Raw genomic sequence first — 17,592 nt, 5'->3', positions numbered from 1 at the left:
TATTATTAATTTTTTATTTTCTAATTAACTGCATTCTTTTTACCTTTCTAATAAGTGTTTTAAAATATTGTATGATGTATGTTAATTACAAACTTAATTAAGGTAAGCCGATCAGCGATTTATGAGAAAATAACAGGTAAACTCTATTGCTTCAACAAATTTTCTTTCAATTTTTTTTGTAATTTTTAATTTATTTGATTTTTTATTTTTTAGTTCAAGTTTTAAATTTTATTGAATGTTCTAAAGTAAAAGAATAGAAAGAATGAAGATAGAGTAAAATTGTCCCATGCCACCCATTTGCAATAACATAAAAAATAAAATAAAATTGAGATGGGAAAGATTTCATCAGACGGGGTCCGTACAACAATTTTCTCGTAAGATTCGTGTATGTGTAAGATTCGTAGTTCTCAATTATATATATATATATATAGGGTTAAAATTATAGAAGTGAAAAATTAAGATAGTGAAATGAAATTTATAATTTCCAATTGACTTTTTTGGTTTTCAACTTCAGAATCCTTTTGCTCTAAGTCCTTATTATCCACTGCAAGCTATCAAATATTCAAAGTTAGGTTTCCTTTAACAAAATGGAAAGGACAACTTCAATACTAGTTACATGTAGTATATATTATCTTTTATGGTATTTTCTCCTTACTTTGAATTTAATAAAATATGTTTATTATCCTTCGACTAATTTAGTCATCCAAATTATACGATGAAGAAAATTAAAACAAGTACATAAAATTATTATAAAATAATATTACTAAAAACAGTAATATAATTAGTAGCAAAATCTTCATTATTAAAGTCTATGAATAATAGAATTATTATTTTTGAGTGAATTTAGTTTATTAAATTACAAGACATGAATTGTCAAATGTACAGCTTTAATTCTCTCTCTCTCTCTTAACTTTTTAAATTATCTCTTCTCTTATTCTTCCATGTAAAGCTTATTATTGTTTTATTTTGAAAAAAAAATATAAAATAATTATAACATATATTTTAAATATGCATTGATATTTAAATTTTTAAATAAAATTTTGATTATTATTTTGAATCAACTCAATAGATAATTGGGCTGAACATTAAATCTTAAATCTATTTAGGCTTCGACACCTGCATACCTAACGCTTCGTTAAACAAAAACTCAATTTTAAACTTATTTTGTTTATATGCGGAAAAATATAAAGGAAAGTAAAATTTGTTTTATTATTTAGATGTAGAGAAAATTAAACTTATACTCAATTTTAATTGAGAAAATAAAATAAAATATAACTGTGTTAAATAATTTTATTAATATGATAAATAAGTAAAATTTGTATTTTAATATATATATTTTTACCTGAAGATGTTTTTCTTAACAGTTAGATAGTTCAAAACAATTTTGACCAGAATGCAATACTATGTGGTTCCATTCTGCCAATTCTTACTCTTTCTCATATATATATTTTTCTTTCCTCTCCTCAATTGATTGATCAGTTAATCTGCCAAGCTTTAATTGAATTTCTTCGACCACAAACAAATAAGGTTACAGAAAAATAAATTTTAATGTAATAGTTTAAAAATTTATACATAATATGTATTTATTATATTATTGTGAGATAAATTATATTAGTTAAGATCAAGGATAAATAATTAATAATAGTAAAATTGTATTAAAAATATTTAGTATTTTTTATAATTTTAATATTAATTTTAAAATTTATGAAATATTATTAGATAAAAATTATATATAGTAATTTTTAATAAAAATTATAAAATGTAATATAATTAAATGAATTCATGATACTAAGGTTATAATTTTTAATAAAAAAATATTATTATATATATATATGTGTATTTATTCTATACAAGGTTGTACATGCTTAAAAAGATATTTTAATATAATAAATGTCTATTATTTTATAAAAATATTTATTTATAAATGTTTAAATTAGAACTTAAATTAACAAAACTCCAAGTTAAAATGTGAAATTGGGCAGCGGATTATATTAAAATTTCCCCTTTTCACTTTTTGTTTTATTTACGAAATTCCCTTATTTCACTTTGCTTGTTTTGGTGTTGGTAAAAAAGACAGAGAAAGGGACAGAGAAAGAAGATAACACCTGTCCCCACAGTTTTTCATGGTTAAAAACATCCCATACCATTCAAACAACACTTGCTACCCTCTACACACAGCACTTCTCATTTACTCTCATTTTCTATCTTCCTTATTTTAAGTATAAAATTGTCTCCTACATTTTAAATAAAAATATATAATTTTTATTTCATATAGATCAAAAATATTTTTCATAAAAAATAACACTGTTTAAGCCAATAATAATATCAACATAATGAAAATAAATGCATATATTGATCGTATTTAATAATTTAAAAGTCAAAAAATATTCTGTTAAATTAAAGTTGCTTAGATTTGAAAGCAACAAAATGTTTAGAGTTTTGAAATATTTAAAAAATTCCCTTACAAAAAAAAAATTTAGCTATTTTTTATATATAATTGATTTTCTTTTTTTTTTCACTGACTATAAAAAATAAATTTGCTTGATTCAAATAAAAATAATTAGTCAAATGAATAACAATTTATTTATTTAAACTAATAAAAATTAATATCATGCATGATATTATGTTTATTTTTTTTTAGTTTCTACGTTTTTGTAAATTTTTTATTTTAGTTTATCCAAATATATTTTTTCCAGTTTTTTCATTTTTATGATATTTTTTCAATTCTTATTACTAGCATAATTTACTAAATATCAATTTTTTATTTGAACCAGATGAGTAAAAAATAAAAAATATAAAAGGAAAAGATTCTAAACAAAAAATATTAAAATAGTATTATTTGAATTAATTAATTATTTAAAGTATAAAAGAGAGGTCTTTAAATATCACGAAGCGATGCATCAAAGATTTGGGAGTAAAAAAGTAAACATCTGAGAAAGTGCAGAGAGATGGAGAATTGGTGTAGCTTCTATGGTGGCTAAGTATTGCAGACAGAGTAGCTGAGATTGAAAAAGAAAAAAGCAGAGTGAGTTGTTGGAACAGAACAGGGGAAGTGTTTCAAAACAGAGAGAGAGAGAGATGGTGGGCTCAGGAGGAGGAGATAGGAGGAAAGAAGCAGTGGGAATGATGGCCCTTCATGAGGCCCTCAGAACCCTCTGTCTCAACTCTGAGTGGACTTACTCTGTTTTCTGGACAATTCGTCCTCGCCCGTATTACTCTTACTACTGTTTCCGTTCATTCTTCTTTCTTTGGTTACTCTCTTCCGACTTCATTCATTTCAATTTTCTCTCTTCATTTCTTGCAGGAGACTCAGAGGAGGTAATGCCTGCAAGCTTGCAGTTGGAGATGATAACGGTTCCTTGTATGTTTATAAATCATATACATATACCATCTAACATCTTTCTTTCAACCTATTCTAAATTTATGTTTTTCACTGAAGGATGTTGATGTGGGAAGATGGGTTTTGCCGAGGAAGGGACTCAGTGGAAGATGGAGAGGATCCTGTCAGAAAAGCTTTCAGCAAAATGTCTATTCAGTTGTATAATTATGGAGAAGGGTGGGTACTGGGTAGGTCTTTCTTTTGTTATCTTTTGCTTTTTTTTTTTAACTCTTTTTTTCTTATCATCATCATCATCCAAGGAGGGGGTTTTTCAGTTACTTGTGGTGTATGTATGTACACAAACAAGCACAGTTTCTGCTTTGATTGGGTGGAGTTGGATTTTGGCACAGGTTGATGGGGAAAGTTGCATCTGATAAGTGCCACAAGTGGGTCTTTAAAGAGCCCACAGAATGTGAACCCAATATCTCCAACTACTGGCAGAGCTCTTTTGATGCTGTATCTACGCTTACCCATCTCTCTCATCTCTTTTTCTAAATATAAATATATTTACATTTCAACCACTGTTCTGTTTTTTTTTTTTTTTTTTTATGTTTGATTTCATGATTGATTCAACTCAATCCTTTGATTGCAGCTTCCTCCTGAATGGACAGACCAGTTTGAGTCAGGTATTCAGGTCAGAACAGAATCATAGTTGGTTTTCTTTGGCTTTTGCTATTATTGTTTGTCTTGAAAGATTTGATTATAGAGTTTTCATCCCAACTTTATTTGCATTTGTTTTATTACTACCAGACCATAGCTGTGATTCAAGCTGGACATGGTCTTCTCCAACTTGGTTCTTGCAAGATTGTGAGTAAATTTCTGTCATTGGATGAAGAGTCTTACACAAATAGTTTATTTTTTAATATTTTAGCTTCTATTCTCAGATTCCTGAAGACCTCCATTTTGTGCTAAGAATGAGACACACTTTTGAATCCCTGGGATACCAATCTGGTTTCTACCTCTCACAACTATTCTCTTCAACAAGGAACACTTCCTCTTCTACTTCCGTTCCTTCAAAACCATCCACCATTCCAATTAGGCCACCTCCTCCACTCTTCAACTGGGGTCAAAGGTCACTCACTTCTTCTACTTCCATGCTATCCTCGCCCAATTTTCAACAACATGCAGCTAGGCATGGTTTTCCACAAGCCAAAGATGAGACACACATGTTTCTAATGCCTCATGCATCATCAGAAACAGCAAGAATTGAAGACATGGTGGGGGAACATGAAAATGACATAAAGTGGCCTAATGGGTTGTCTTTCTTCAATGCACTCACTGGAAGAACAGAAGATGCTAATAAGCTTTTGTTCAATCCAGAGAGCAAACATGGTGATCAGAATCAACACCGCCCTCTTACTCAAAATCCCAATTCAGATGCCTCCAACATGCAAAATGTTAGTGGAACCAACCCAAATGAGTTCTTGAGCTTGGATAGCCACCAAGAAGATGCAAGGAAAGTGGACAAGTTTAAGAGGAGCTTCACTCTACCTGCAAGAGTGGCTTCATCTTCTTCATCCACTTCAATGGATCACCATCAACAACAAGGTGTGGAGTATAGGAATTCCGAAGGAGGTATGTACCCGGATGTCATGGAAACCTTTTTGGAGTGAATGGGGGGGAAGAAAAAGAGTTTTAGTATTGAGGGGAAAAAATGAAAGATGAGAATTTGTATCTAGGAAAAGCTAGTTGTGTTTCTTTTTCATGTGTTTGCTTTTCACTTTGTATCTTGTGTTTCTTCTGTCTTCCACTTAATGAGACTTGATTAGTGATAATTTGTTTCTTTCTTCTAAAGTTCAATTTGACATAAAGTTTTCATGCTGTTTTACTTACCATAAATTTTTCAAATTTTAGATATTGGGTCATCATTGCACGAATGAATAAAAATTATGAAAAGGCTTACTAATCAATTGACGCATTTAAGTTTTTTTTTATTCCTTTGTTTAGCCATCCATAGCTATCCTATTAAGATTTTGAATATTTTATATTCAGCAATATCACAAGTTAACCCTGATAGCTAAGATGACATTGATAAGGTAATTATATAATAGTTTGTAAATCATGTTTTAGTTCAACATCGGAGATACTGTCTATTATCACTCCCTGAATATCTATTATTATTATTTATTTAAATATTGTAAATAATTTATTTAATCAATATAAAAGTATGTTTATATAAAATTCATTTTAAAAAAACGATTATAAATACTTTGGAATGATAATAGACTCATCCTCGACATTATAGTAATTTTTGTTCTTTCAATTCTATTCAAATCATAATTTGAACTCGATTACGTCGAAACATAACTTATTTATGATTTCGTCAACGGATTTTCTAATTTGTGCTTTTACTCGAGGGGACTCGTCATGGTTTGGTTGAACATAAAGTAACTTTTTTGTTTTCAAATTCTATTAAAATCTTGGGATTCAAAATTGTGAAAATAAGTATGGTTCAGTCAAGGGATTTTCTAGTCTATGAATATGCTTATTAAATATATTTTAAATTATTTAAAAGTAATTAAGTCTTGAATTGATTGTGTTTTTATTGTAGTTTTTAATAATTTTTTTGTCGTGTTATATACACAACACACAACTCCTTTTGCCAATCATGTTTTTATGGATGAAATAAAATTCTAGTTACTTTCTCCAAACCATGGTTTTTGTGATGTGTATACTATACAGTCCCAACATGCGCACATATATCATGTCTACGTTAGAATCTTTTTGCAGATACATGCAGATCGCAGCCAAGATATGGTTAAAAATTATCGAGGGAGTAACATCTAATTAAATCAGATCCTGATAAATCAATAACTAAGCAAAATGCCCATTCAGTCCACTAAATTGGGTGACATTTACAGCTTATTCCTTTCCTTTAAACTCAATGGAACTCTTCTTTTGTTTTATAGTCAATCATGTGTTTGATTTTTTGTCATTGTTATCATAACATCTATTGGACTATGTTCATTCTAACCTAAGAAGGGCTATGCATCAAAATTTGAAGTGTCTAATTTTAATTTTTATTTACCTTAATTTGTATACGGCATTTTCTTGGTGAATCATTCGTTTTCTTTTTGTCAACCTTTTTTTTAGTGACATATATTTGTTAGTCTTGTCAGAAGTCAGGGCCAGGGCATAGATGGGCTTGAGCTTGCTGGCCTTTAAAGAATATCTGCCAAGACATGGACATACTTCATAAGATTTTTCATATTATACAGTAGACAACTACTTCTATAACTTGTTCAACCACCCCATATCTATTTCTTGTTTCCTCATTGGGAAAATTCCAATGATCAGTTGGAGCAAAATTAGCACATTTCTTGACACAACGGAAGTTAATGGCAAACTGTCTAATTTATCAGATAAATTAAGTCTCATGGGTGCAATTAAACTGTGTCATCAATACCAACATTTGTATTAATAAAATGCATAGGAAAGGTTAGTTTATATTATATGAAGACGGGAACGTAAGCAGTATGATTTCGAGGTTCTTAAGAAACAAGCAAGCTAGAATTAAAGTGGATTCTCATTTTTTCCAAATTAATCCATAACTTGGATAGGATGTTATGTAATTTCATGTACTTTAGAGAATTAGTTTTGATACTTTCCACATGTAATTTTATTATATGGATGAAGCACCTGATATTTGGTTCTGTGCTGTAAATAAACAATAGCATATGCTATAAGCAAAAAAATTGTAGTGCCACTATTTTGGCTCCCTATATTTGGTTCTAGTTTTACTCCCTAAGCAAGCTCATATGATCAGAAGCTAGTTGTGGTGTGTGGGCATATATCTTTCTAGCTTCTTCTTTTATTTGTTTGTCATTTACTATTATTTTTTAGAATTTTATGTAACTTCTCCCCTTAATCCAACCCTTCCATATTTCTTTTTTCAAAGGCTAGATCCTATATTGTATCAAGCTTTCATTAGTGATTAAGCTAGACGAAATTCTTGTCGGGTTCTAGAGTTTCAGGTTATATACCCATGCTCATAAAGGGGAGCAGGTCGTAGTGATCAAAGTGAACAGACATTAATGTGCCCCCATAATGCAGTTGTAATGTATTAGATATCTTCTAACACACATATCTATAAAAAAGTATAAAAAGACATGATCAAAGAAAACGACATATACTAGTCAGATAAAGTAGCTTCCTAAGTCCTAACCAACCAGGGACATATTTATTGTCATCACACGCTCCGTCTATCAAATCTCATTCTTCATTTCTTCAAAATGCTCAGTTATGTGTATTGATTAGGAATATGAATGAATATTTTAGGGTTATGTTTGATTCATTTCTAATATCATATTAAAACAGCGATAAGATTTCTACACTAGTTAAAAATGTCAGACTACTTTTCTAAAACTTGTAAGGATAGTGACTATCAATTTATCACATTTTTTCCTTTCATCTCTCTCCATTTTTTTCACTTCACTCAGCATCACTTTTTTTCATCTCTCTTCTTTCTACTTCCAACACCTTAATTTACACTCATGATTATCCAAATTGATATATCTTGAGAAAACTATCAGATCGATCACATAGGAAAAATAAATAAATCAAAATAAGAACACCCTATTCCAATGAATGCAATATTTCTTTCAGATGCATGGGACGAAGTTCAAACTAGAAAGCAGATAGATATGGGCAAACCATATGAACGAAAGCGATTTATCTTGACATCCCAAGATATAACTTACACGTTCACGATTTCAATAGGTACATAGATCCCGCTGAAATTATACAAAATCACATCCATTTCATTGTAACATGAATTTATTAAAAACAAATGATATTTGATTATTTTTAATCAAAATTTTGATTTTACTTTTAAAATCATGTAAATTATAACATTTATATTACATTAAAAAATTCATACTAAATTTTACTATAAAATTTTTTATTTTTAAATATAAATTACGTCAATTTTTAAACGCACTTGTAAATAAAATTAACTTCATAAAATTAAATTAATTTAAATTTATGTTTATAAAAGCTGAGCTAAACGGACGTTAAATAAGTTAATATAGAGCATCACGAATGTGTGGTGATACATGCAGGCATGATTGTGAAGCAGCTTTCATTCAGAACAGTGATTGGAGCTCGTCCCTACAGTGCTGCCATAGTTGCTGTTTAAGCTGTCGAATCGCAATCATTTCAACCAGTCCTTGCGGCTGATGGTGCTGCTCCGTTCGTCACGCAGCAATTTTTGAATGAATAAGCTGTTATGAGCCATATAAATATATGCAACTCAAATATATATATGTTTGATGTGACACAAGCTTAATGTTATTTAGACATCTTTTTTATAAAATATCACCTCTTTATTATTGTATCTTGCAACTTTTTATTTTTTTTAAATTTTAATAGTTACGTACAAATTGAGTTTTATGAGCAATTTAAAAAGGTGTTTTTTTAAAACAAAAAACGTATCTTAAAAATATGTTTATTATTATTTTTTATTCAAACAACTGTTTCACGATTAAAAATACTCAAAGGAAAAAACAGAAAAACCTTGAGCAATTTGTCTTGTTTAGGAGACAGGTTTGTAATTTTGATCATCAAGTAGTAGGCTTAGAAAGCAAAAGCTATTTAATCATCACGTACTCTTTTGGCCGCAAGTCACATTTAAAAGAATAATTCTGATTCATTTTACAACACATCTTCCTAATAATATATTAATTAGTAAAATGAGAGAATATTAAACGTGTTTTTTAAAGATATTAAATATAATTATTTGTCATTAAATACTTTTTATATTTGCTTCTTTAATCACTACTCTAAGAATATTCATTAGCATTTGTTTTACTTTATTTAAAAAAACATTTTAAGTTAATGATTGTTAGTTCAATTAATCTTTGTTTATCACAAGTACAATGAATCACACACTAATCTTTTGTCATCTTGTTTTTTGTTATTATTGTAAAAGACATAATCCCAAACACACCCCTTCACAATATAGACAAAGCAAAAGAAAGAAAAGGAAAAAGAGAGGGAAAAGGAAAGTGAGAAGAGAGAGGAGCTGCAGCAACTAGTGCAATAGTATGTATAGAGGTACTATTAATGTATTCTTCTCTCAAAGACCAAAGGAATGGTGTGGCCAGAGATCAGTGTAGCTTTCTTTGTATTAAGGAAACAATGCCAAAGGGACAAGTAGCACTTTGAAAAATCCTTAGTCTCTATTTTGGGTTTCTGTGGCAGAACCAACGGGCCCAATACTTAGTAATTATGCTTTTGGGACCACTGATCAGCCAGATTCAGCCTTTAAATTTTTTAATCCAACCCAATTACATTATTTGTCAATCTTCCTCAGAAATTTGGTAGCACACTAAAGAGGTGACACCAATACAAAGTGGCAGCTCCGATCCTTGGATTGAAGAGATTTTGGTTCAAGTCTTCTATAACTCAATAAACTCTTGCCCACCTTAAAAACATATTCTTTTTATATAATATAAGTTAAATTAGCAGTTTGGTTTTTCCTTTTTATTTATTTATTTTTTATCTTCTTTTGTTTTGTTTTGATTTTTTATTTCTATTTTATTTCAACCTGTCATATTTGTCAATTATGATCGTTAATATTGCATTTGATAAAAAGCCATAATTTCTTATAGTAAGAAATAGTCCTTATCAAATATATGTCACTTAACTCCTTCGTTTTTACTCAACGTGCACTTTTTCATTCAACTTTACATCAACACTTTTGTGTAATGATAAAGCTAGATAGCCACCAGGTGGTGTTATTAACTTATTGAGTCCTTCATGCAAACTAACTAGGAGTCTAGGACAATTTGTTAATTATTTGAAATAACAATGTGGGAAAGATGTGGATTCTGATTATGCAGACCAAATCTACAGTCTAATAGTGTGTTGGCAAGGAAGTTTGGCCAACATTGATGGTTTTGAAAGCTCACTTTCAGATCAGTTCCTAGGCCTGTAAGGTATTAGATTAAGTCATTCACTAGTGTTGCCCCACATTCCTCTCTTTGGGGGATAACTAGTGCCCTATACAATATTTAATTGACACCACCAAATTTTTTTCGGCAATGATCGAGACATGTCTCTAATTATAACAAGCCTGTTGTTAGTTTGAAAACTTTTAAGGTTTACTTCAACAGTGTAGTATGTTTAGTTTCAAAACTATAAACGCATGATGGAAAAGCACGATCAGCTCAACCATCTACAGTGAAAGTGCAAAGGACACTTAAGCTTTTACCTAATCTATAATAATAAGGATTTTAGATGCCCTAAATGTTATGTCATTAAATCTAAATTTGTCTATGCTCAATGTTCAAAGCATCCCTTCAAGTCACAGTGCAAGTTGCCATGTTATTCGGTATGTGATACATGTACTTAATTAAGTTGAAATCGGACGCATCATGAATAATGACATGTTAAAACTGAAAGCTTAATTGATAGAAATCAATTTTCATTGGCATAAATTATGTTTGGCAATACGTAGAATGTCACATTACACATCCACCTGAATTTTGTATTCTTCCTCCCTTCTGGCCATGAGAATTAGAATGTCAAACCCATTACAAACTTCACCAAAATATCATGTTCATCACTCTCATATCAAGTTTGGTCCCCCTGCATTTTCCTTTTATTCTTTTCTATGCTATTTATTGAGCAAGTCATGCACCAAGTCAATATTAAAGCCTAACTAGCCCATTAGCCCATAGTTGTGACTTCCTCACACATGGTGGACAAAGAAGTGTGCATTTGGGATCCCATGTCAAATGGTCCTTTTTTTTTTTCTTTAGTAATGTGAAGGACAGTTGTGAAGAATTTTATACGGAAGGACAAAAGTAAGAAGAAACACTTCTAGTGATATTCTTGCATGTTTTCGCAAAGAAGGGATAGTACAGACACAGCTTGCGTGGGAGAGGCATTACTAGTCATCATCTGATTCAAGTAGCTTTGAATTTGTTGTTGGTCCCAAGACTTTGGTAACCTATGAATAAAGGCATAAAATCAAAATCTTGTTTTCACGGCACACTTTTGTGGCATGCATGTATATGATAAAGTATTGAAGCTACCTTTGTGTCTTCTTCATAGACACAGAAAAAAGGCTATTTGTATACTTGCTTTTCTTTGATCAATGGTTTGTCGCTTTATTTTTTATAACTTTATACGAGGATTTATGAGAAAGAAACCTATAAAGGTATCTGATTCTGTTGTATTTTGGACATAAGTTTACAAGGTTGATATTTAGCTTAGTTTCTCTTAGGACCCATGTACACGCCAAATTAAGCTTCTGTTGCATTCAAGTTCAAAGAGCACTTGAGCTAGTTAAATCCATAAATTGTGAATTGATTTAGTGAATTAATGAATGAAATTGATAAAAGTAGCACGGTCAATTTGTTAATTATTTATTTTATACGCTTTATTTTTTTTTTATATTTTCAATTAAAGAATTTTATAACTAATTAACTAACAATAAAACAAACACATAAATCTTTATAAACTTTTGTGGATCAATATTAAATGCAAAGAATAGTTACGAAAAGTGCTCTTAAAAAAGATCTAGATTGGTTTCACATGGATAATGATAAACCCTAAACCGGATAAAAGGATGTAAGATGGGTGAAGAAAAGAGACATAAAATAACGGAAGGAAGAAACAAAAACTGTAATAAATAATGTGATAAAAAATAGAAAAAGAAATAATAATAAAAAATATAAATAGTGAATAAGTTTAAATAAGTTATTAATCTTTGTTATTTTTTAAATGAGTACCTGTGGAAAATTTTGTTGAGATCGATTTAGTTCTTAATATTTTAATAGAGTAAGAAAATAACTTTTATTATTCTAAAAGTTTTGTTAAAACTTAATTTTTTATTCTTAAAAATGTTAATAAAGAATTAAATACTGACAATTTTTTTTATAGAGACTAACTTCAAAAACAAAAATATTTATAAAGACTTATATAAAGCTTATTTATATTTTTGGTCTTTATAAATATTATTTTTTAAAATAGTACTTATATAAAATTTTGTTAATATTTAGTTATTAGCATTTTAATGGATTAAAAATTAGTTTTTATTATTAATTTTTTAATTTAGTTTTTATCAAAGATATAATTTTTGATTTCCTAAAAATGTTATAAACTAAATATTAACAATTTTTTTTTATAGAAACTAATTTAAAAATGAAAATGTTTATAAAGACTTAAAACTTATTTAAGTCTAATAAATATTAGAGAGTGTGAAAAATATAATAATCTAATATCATATTAAGAGCAAGTTTTATATATTTTCTCTCTTAAACAATTAATACTTTAATTCAATTATATTTTTAGTTATTTTATTTAGATTATTTACAAATTTAAATTTTCAATATTTTTGAGTTAATTAAGTCGTTTTACTTTGATATTAAGTTTTAACAAATTTGGTCCTCTGCCGATTTTCTTATACGTACTTAAAACTCTCTAACTCCAACTTTCTACTCAAAATCATTTTAAATAAAATTAATTAAATCCTCATTTGCTAAAAACTATTCAATCAAAATATAAAATTTTATCTAAAGTAAACAATCTTAATTTTTTTAAAAACTCTAGTCTCTAATTTAAAATAAATAAAATTTATTAATTTTTTTCTAAATATATTATTTTTTTTAAAATTTAAAAGTATTTCATGTTCTAATTCTACAAAGCCTTTGAAAAACTTAGATAAAAAATAATTTAATAATTTTAAGGTAAAAAAATATCAGGATACATAATTTAAAAATAAAGGGATTGCACAATTCAATCATCGTGGAAAAAAAAATTTAGCAACATTTAATGATGTTATAACAAAAAGACTAATTTAATCTGGAAATAAAGTTAGAGATTTATATTAAATAAAAAAATAAAAAATGAAAGGAAAAAATATCATTTTTATTATGAGAAATTTTAACAATACATCTTTTAATACCTTTTTAATTATTTAGTTAAAATTTATTTAAAAATAAAAAATCATGCAAATCTCACTTTCAATTTTTTTTTGCTATAAATCTCATTTTTAATTTAATAATTCTTACTTATATTTTTATAAATTTTAATAAATTTTAATTAGTAATTAAGAGTGTGTTCTTAACCTTCTTTTTAACATTCTTAATAACTATCCCTTTTATAAACAAACAGAAGCTTAAATAATTAATATTTAGCTTTTCGTATATATATATATATATTATCTCTTCTTAATTTGAGGATCCTACTTTGTTGTAACATAATTAAACTTCACAACCACTGAGCAATTACTGATGATATATTTGATCAAGCTAAATTTGAAAGTACAGTAATAATGAACTGATTTAAAAAAATATATGTTAGAATCGTTGAGATCTTATTTACAATCTTATGACTTGAATGTATACGTTATAGAATCGATTTTCTTATAATGAAAAAAATTACTTCCGTTGACAGGGAACCTATATATATGTAAGAACGTCGTGATCGTTAATTTTATATTCAAAAATTGATTTTGTACTGCAATAATATAGAAATATACGGACTATTAATTAATTGGGAGCGAGAATGATTTAGATTATTTAATTTTGTAGTGAAAAAAGTTATTGAATTTGAAATCAATGGTTTAAATTCCTCTAAAATCAACGACCTTTTTCACTACAGATTTAGAGGATTCATATCCGATCGAGATGTGAATGCTTGAACATGTTAAAAAATGATTTTTTTTAATAATTAACTAGCATAAACTACCCGTATCAATAACTGAAAGAGATACATGAATTTAGCCAAAGAAGCAATGAACTTTATTATAATCAAGAGAAAATAGGGGCACACCATTATGTAGAGTGATACAATAGAATACTTATATGGCAAGGCACACAAACAGAAGAAACTCACTAATAAAAGTAAATCAAACAGAGCTTAAAAAGTATTAGTGTAAATAACATAAGAGATCACCTTTAGATGTTGGGATTTTTCCATTCTGGTTTAGATGCTCATATTCTCATAGCATAGAAAAGGGATCTTTATTATATGCCTTGACATGTAAAGAACATTTGACAGAAGAGAGCAAGCATGCATGCTGATGAACACATTATATTCATCTGATATGGAAGGACTTGTAACCAGTACTCCTTCCCATATTCATCTGAATTTTTTTCCAATCATCAACGTTTCTGCAGTGGCTTTCATTAGGGTGTTGCCCTTTGTTGCTATTGCATCCTTCATTGCAAGTTTCAGCATTGCTTTTCCGGCGCCGCTCATTGTGTCTTGCCAAGCGTCTCCGGCAGCTCCTTTTGGCTTCATCAAACTCTACCAGTTCATGGAATCTGCAAAGACTCATCACAGGTTTCTAATAAGGTGAAACACATGGAAGCAGTCTTCACCCTTGTGCTCCTTAGGAAGCATAATATAAAAAGTTAAAAGGTCTAAACATCAAAGTTCAAATTTCATAATATGTATAATTAAGCAAAGCACTTATTTAATAAATTCTTATGGTCTTTTTTAAAAAATTATGAACATTTTATGAAAATAACTTACCATTCTTACAAGCTCTTTATATCTTATTTTCATAACTTTTCTAACATAATGCATTAAATAAATTATTTTTTAACTTATTTTAATAAATTTTATGAATAAATTTATAACATAAATTATTATTTAAAATAAATTTATTAAATAAATATTTAGTTAAATTATGTATTCAAATGCGTCTTTATTGTATAAGAAATTTTATCATAAACTTAAATATAACACTAATTGATATAAGCTAAAAAAATATAAAAATCATAAATTATTTTCATATACCCTTCTAAACACACATCTTTAACGTCTTTGTGATATATGTATAAAAGCATTGTTTCTTAATTGACACAACTTTTTAGGCAATGATCAAGGCATGTCTTTAATTATAAGAAGTGTGTTCTTAGTTTGAAGTTTTCAAAAGCGTATTATGCTAAGTTTCAAAACTATAATATGGAAAAGCATGCATCAACTCGACCATATCTATAGTGAAAGTACAAATGGCAACACAAATTCACACCAAGAGAAAAGGCGATGACTTAGGATTGAACACCTGCTACATTGCTGACAAAATCTTTGTCTCAAGCCTGCTACCATCACAACAGGTGCCTTGGAATGAAGCTCACACACCTTATGGCGGCGATGGTACCTCTTTGCAGCAGTTAAATCAGCACCACACTCCTCTGCCTGACAAGAAGGTGAAGAAACTCCTCCACTACCACTTGACCCTCTTCTCCCACTCCCTCCGCAACCTTTCTTCTTCTCATATTCTACAACACCACCACCCCCACTCTCATCTTCCTCCTCTTCTTCATCTTCTACTACTTCAATTGTGCTTTCCTTCCTCACATTCTCCATAGATATTTGCTTCCTCTCTATGCTCCTACCCTCCATTTGGAGTATTACTCACAATGATGAAGAAGAAGGAGAAAATGGTGGAGCAAGAAGACTAGTAGAACGTTGTCTTTGGGTAGCATTGTGAGTGAAGGAGGGAGTTTATAGGGATCCAAAAAGGTAGAGAAAGAAGGTAGAACGGATGTGGACCACAGGCTATATTTTGTTAATTGTGTGCTTTGGTTAGCATATAGGGTGGGGAAGTGATGCATGGTGAAGTGTTTTTGTCCGTAATGATAAGCAAATAAAGCAAAGTTTAAATCTCAATTCTTGTAGTAAGTGGGAAGTGGGGATTGATTTTGCATGAACGGTGTGTTGAAAGTGATAGTGTTGTGAGATAACTCCAGGTTCCTTTGTGGCAAATGCTTATCTACTGATGCTCACGGAACTACAAATTGGAGAAGGACGATTTTTTCTTTTGTTGGTTGTTCTTGTTATTGGTTATTGATTATTGATGTGATCTTTGATACGCAGGTAAAGGACACATATCACATGCATAGCCAACCATGCCTTCCTTCAACCACTGTATTTACAGAAAATTAAATATGATGATATGACTAATGATTTCATGCAAAATCTGCAGGATTAAAAACAGAATCAGAAAGAAAGTAGCAAGAGGGCTAATTTGGACTTGATCAAAATGCAGTGCAATTTTTCAATTGGGTTATTGGAATTGAACGCGGATACAATTTATTGTATTTGTATCACAATTCAATGCTAATCTTACGCAGTAAATTAACAAATGTTCTTGTTGTTCACTCCCAATGTGGCAGTTACTAAGAGTAACATTCTTAACATGAGTTTAGGTTGGTCTACTATCTTAAATGATAGTATTTGATTATGCACAGGGCCTGTGGTACTTGCACCCACTAGATAATTTAATTTTTAGTTCTAAGTCTGCAAAGTACTCATAGCAGTAGTAGACGATAGGAAGTTGAGTGAGACATATCATATTTTCTCTGAAAGCCTTAAAGGAGTAGGGAACAGCAACGAGATAATCCACCCCTTCAACTTAAATATGGAGTACAAATATGTTTCCTTGTTTTAAAATTCCACCTTGGTATTCAAATTTTTAACCTTACTCTATCTTCATCTTCCTCAGGGTCTTTATAGTATTGCTCTATTTTATATTTTCTATCAATAATTTATCATGTAACATTATCAATAACTAATTAAACAGTTAAAATGTATAGAGATTACAAATATAAAATTATGAGAACTGTACTCACACAACCTCTTTGGCATAAATCAAATGTTGTCATAAACTTGGGTGGATAGCTATTAATCTTGACACATGCAGGTAGCCAATAATAGTACTGGGGCCACTACAATCATCTGGTACTAATAATATGACCTAGCACGCTAGAACCATGGTTTCAAAAGACAACGAGATGCCATTGTACTTGGTAATTGATGTGAGTTTTCACCACGGATGGCATCTAGTTATAATGGACAAAAATGGGTTCAGCCTTTATCAATTGGCTCAACCAATCGTTAGTATACGTGCTTTAGGTAAAAAAGTCTAATAAATCAAAAGTTTTAGGGCTAAAAAGTCCAAATTCACAGTTGAGGATAAGATTTTGAATCAAATAAAATTATTAATATATCCTTCAATGATTTATATAATAAAAAATTGTTTGACTTATTAGAAATTATATATATTACTCTTTACATTAATAATGTTTTTGAGATAAAATCAAATTAAAATTTTAAAAAAATATTATTTTAATATATTCATATATAATTAAATAAAAGTTTAATCTTAATAATAAAAAATTAATCTAGTATATTTTTTCTTCAATACATATGGTTTTATAATTATTAAATAATAGTGATACTTTTATATATTA

General features: G+C 29.1%; 2 protein-coding genes across 2 annotated transcripts; one reads left to right on the top strand and one right to left on the bottom strand.

Moving 5' to 3' along the window:
* The first annotated feature begins 2,894 nt into the window (after positions 1-2,894).
* LOC113855044 (protein RICE SALT SENSITIVE 3-like) lies at positions 2,895-5,149 on the top strand. The gene is made up of 7 exons (XM_027486491.1): positions 2,895-3,209; positions 3,305-3,361; positions 3,440-3,556; positions 3,730-3,835; positions 3,972-4,013; positions 4,130-4,186; positions 4,264-5,149. The coding sequence occupies exons 1-7, from the start codon at positions 3,079-3,081 to the stop codon at positions 4,990-4,992; spliced, it is 1,239 nt and encodes a 412-aa protein (XP_027342292.1). The 5' UTR covers positions 2,895-3,078; the 3' UTR covers positions 4,993-5,149.
* Positions 5,150-14,426: 9,277 nt separating this feature from the next.
* LOC113856381 (squamosa promoter-binding protein 1-like) lies at positions 14,427-15,742 on the bottom strand. Its single transcript, XM_027488177.1, has 2 exons — positions 15,402-15,742; positions 14,427-14,655 (listed from the first exon to the last, which is right to left on the bottom strand). Exons 1-2 carry the CDS (start codon positions 15,740-15,742, stop codon positions 14,427-14,429), a joined length of 570 nt encoding a protein of 189 aa, XP_027343978.1.
* Between the last annotated feature and the right edge of the window lie 1,850 nt (positions 15,743-17,592).

Source organism: Abrus precatorius, unplaced genomic scaffold, assembly GCF_003935025.1.
Source record: "Abrus precatorius isolate BTA unplaced genomic scaffold, Abrus_2018 Scaffold11, whole genome shotgun sequence".
NCBI lineage: Eukaryota > Viridiplantae > Streptophyta > Magnoliopsida > Fabales > Fabaceae > Abrus > Abrus precatorius.
The sequence above is the reverse complement of the archived record's forward strand: the minus strand, read 5'-3'. Positions and strand labels throughout refer to the sequence as shown.

What these genes read in the sequence shown, in the direction of transcription:
- LOC113855044 (XM_027486491.1), top strand. Translation starts at nt 3,079, where the DNA reads ATGGTGGGCTCAGGAGGAGGAGATAGGAGGAAAGAAGCAGTGGGAATG. An exon ending in TTGTATAATTATGGAGAAGG is followed by an intron (nt 3,557 to 3,729) that starts GTGGGTACTGGG and finishes ATTTTGGCACAG; the next exon opens with GTTGATGGGGAAAGTTGCAT. An exon ending in AGTTTGAGTCAGGTATTCAG is followed by an intron (nt 4,014 to 4,129) that starts GTCAGAACAGAA and finishes TATTACTACCAG; the next exon opens with ACCATAGCTGTGATTCAAGC.
- LOC113856381 (XM_027488177.1), bottom strand. Translation starts at nt 15,742, where the DNA reads ATGGAGGGTAGGAGCATAGAGAGGAAGCAAATATCTATGGAGAATGTG. An exon ending in TTTTGTCAGCAATGTAGCAG is followed by an intron (nt 14,656 to 15,401) that starts GTGTTCAATCCT and finishes GAGTCTTTGCAG; the next exon opens with ATTCCATGAACTGGTAGAGT.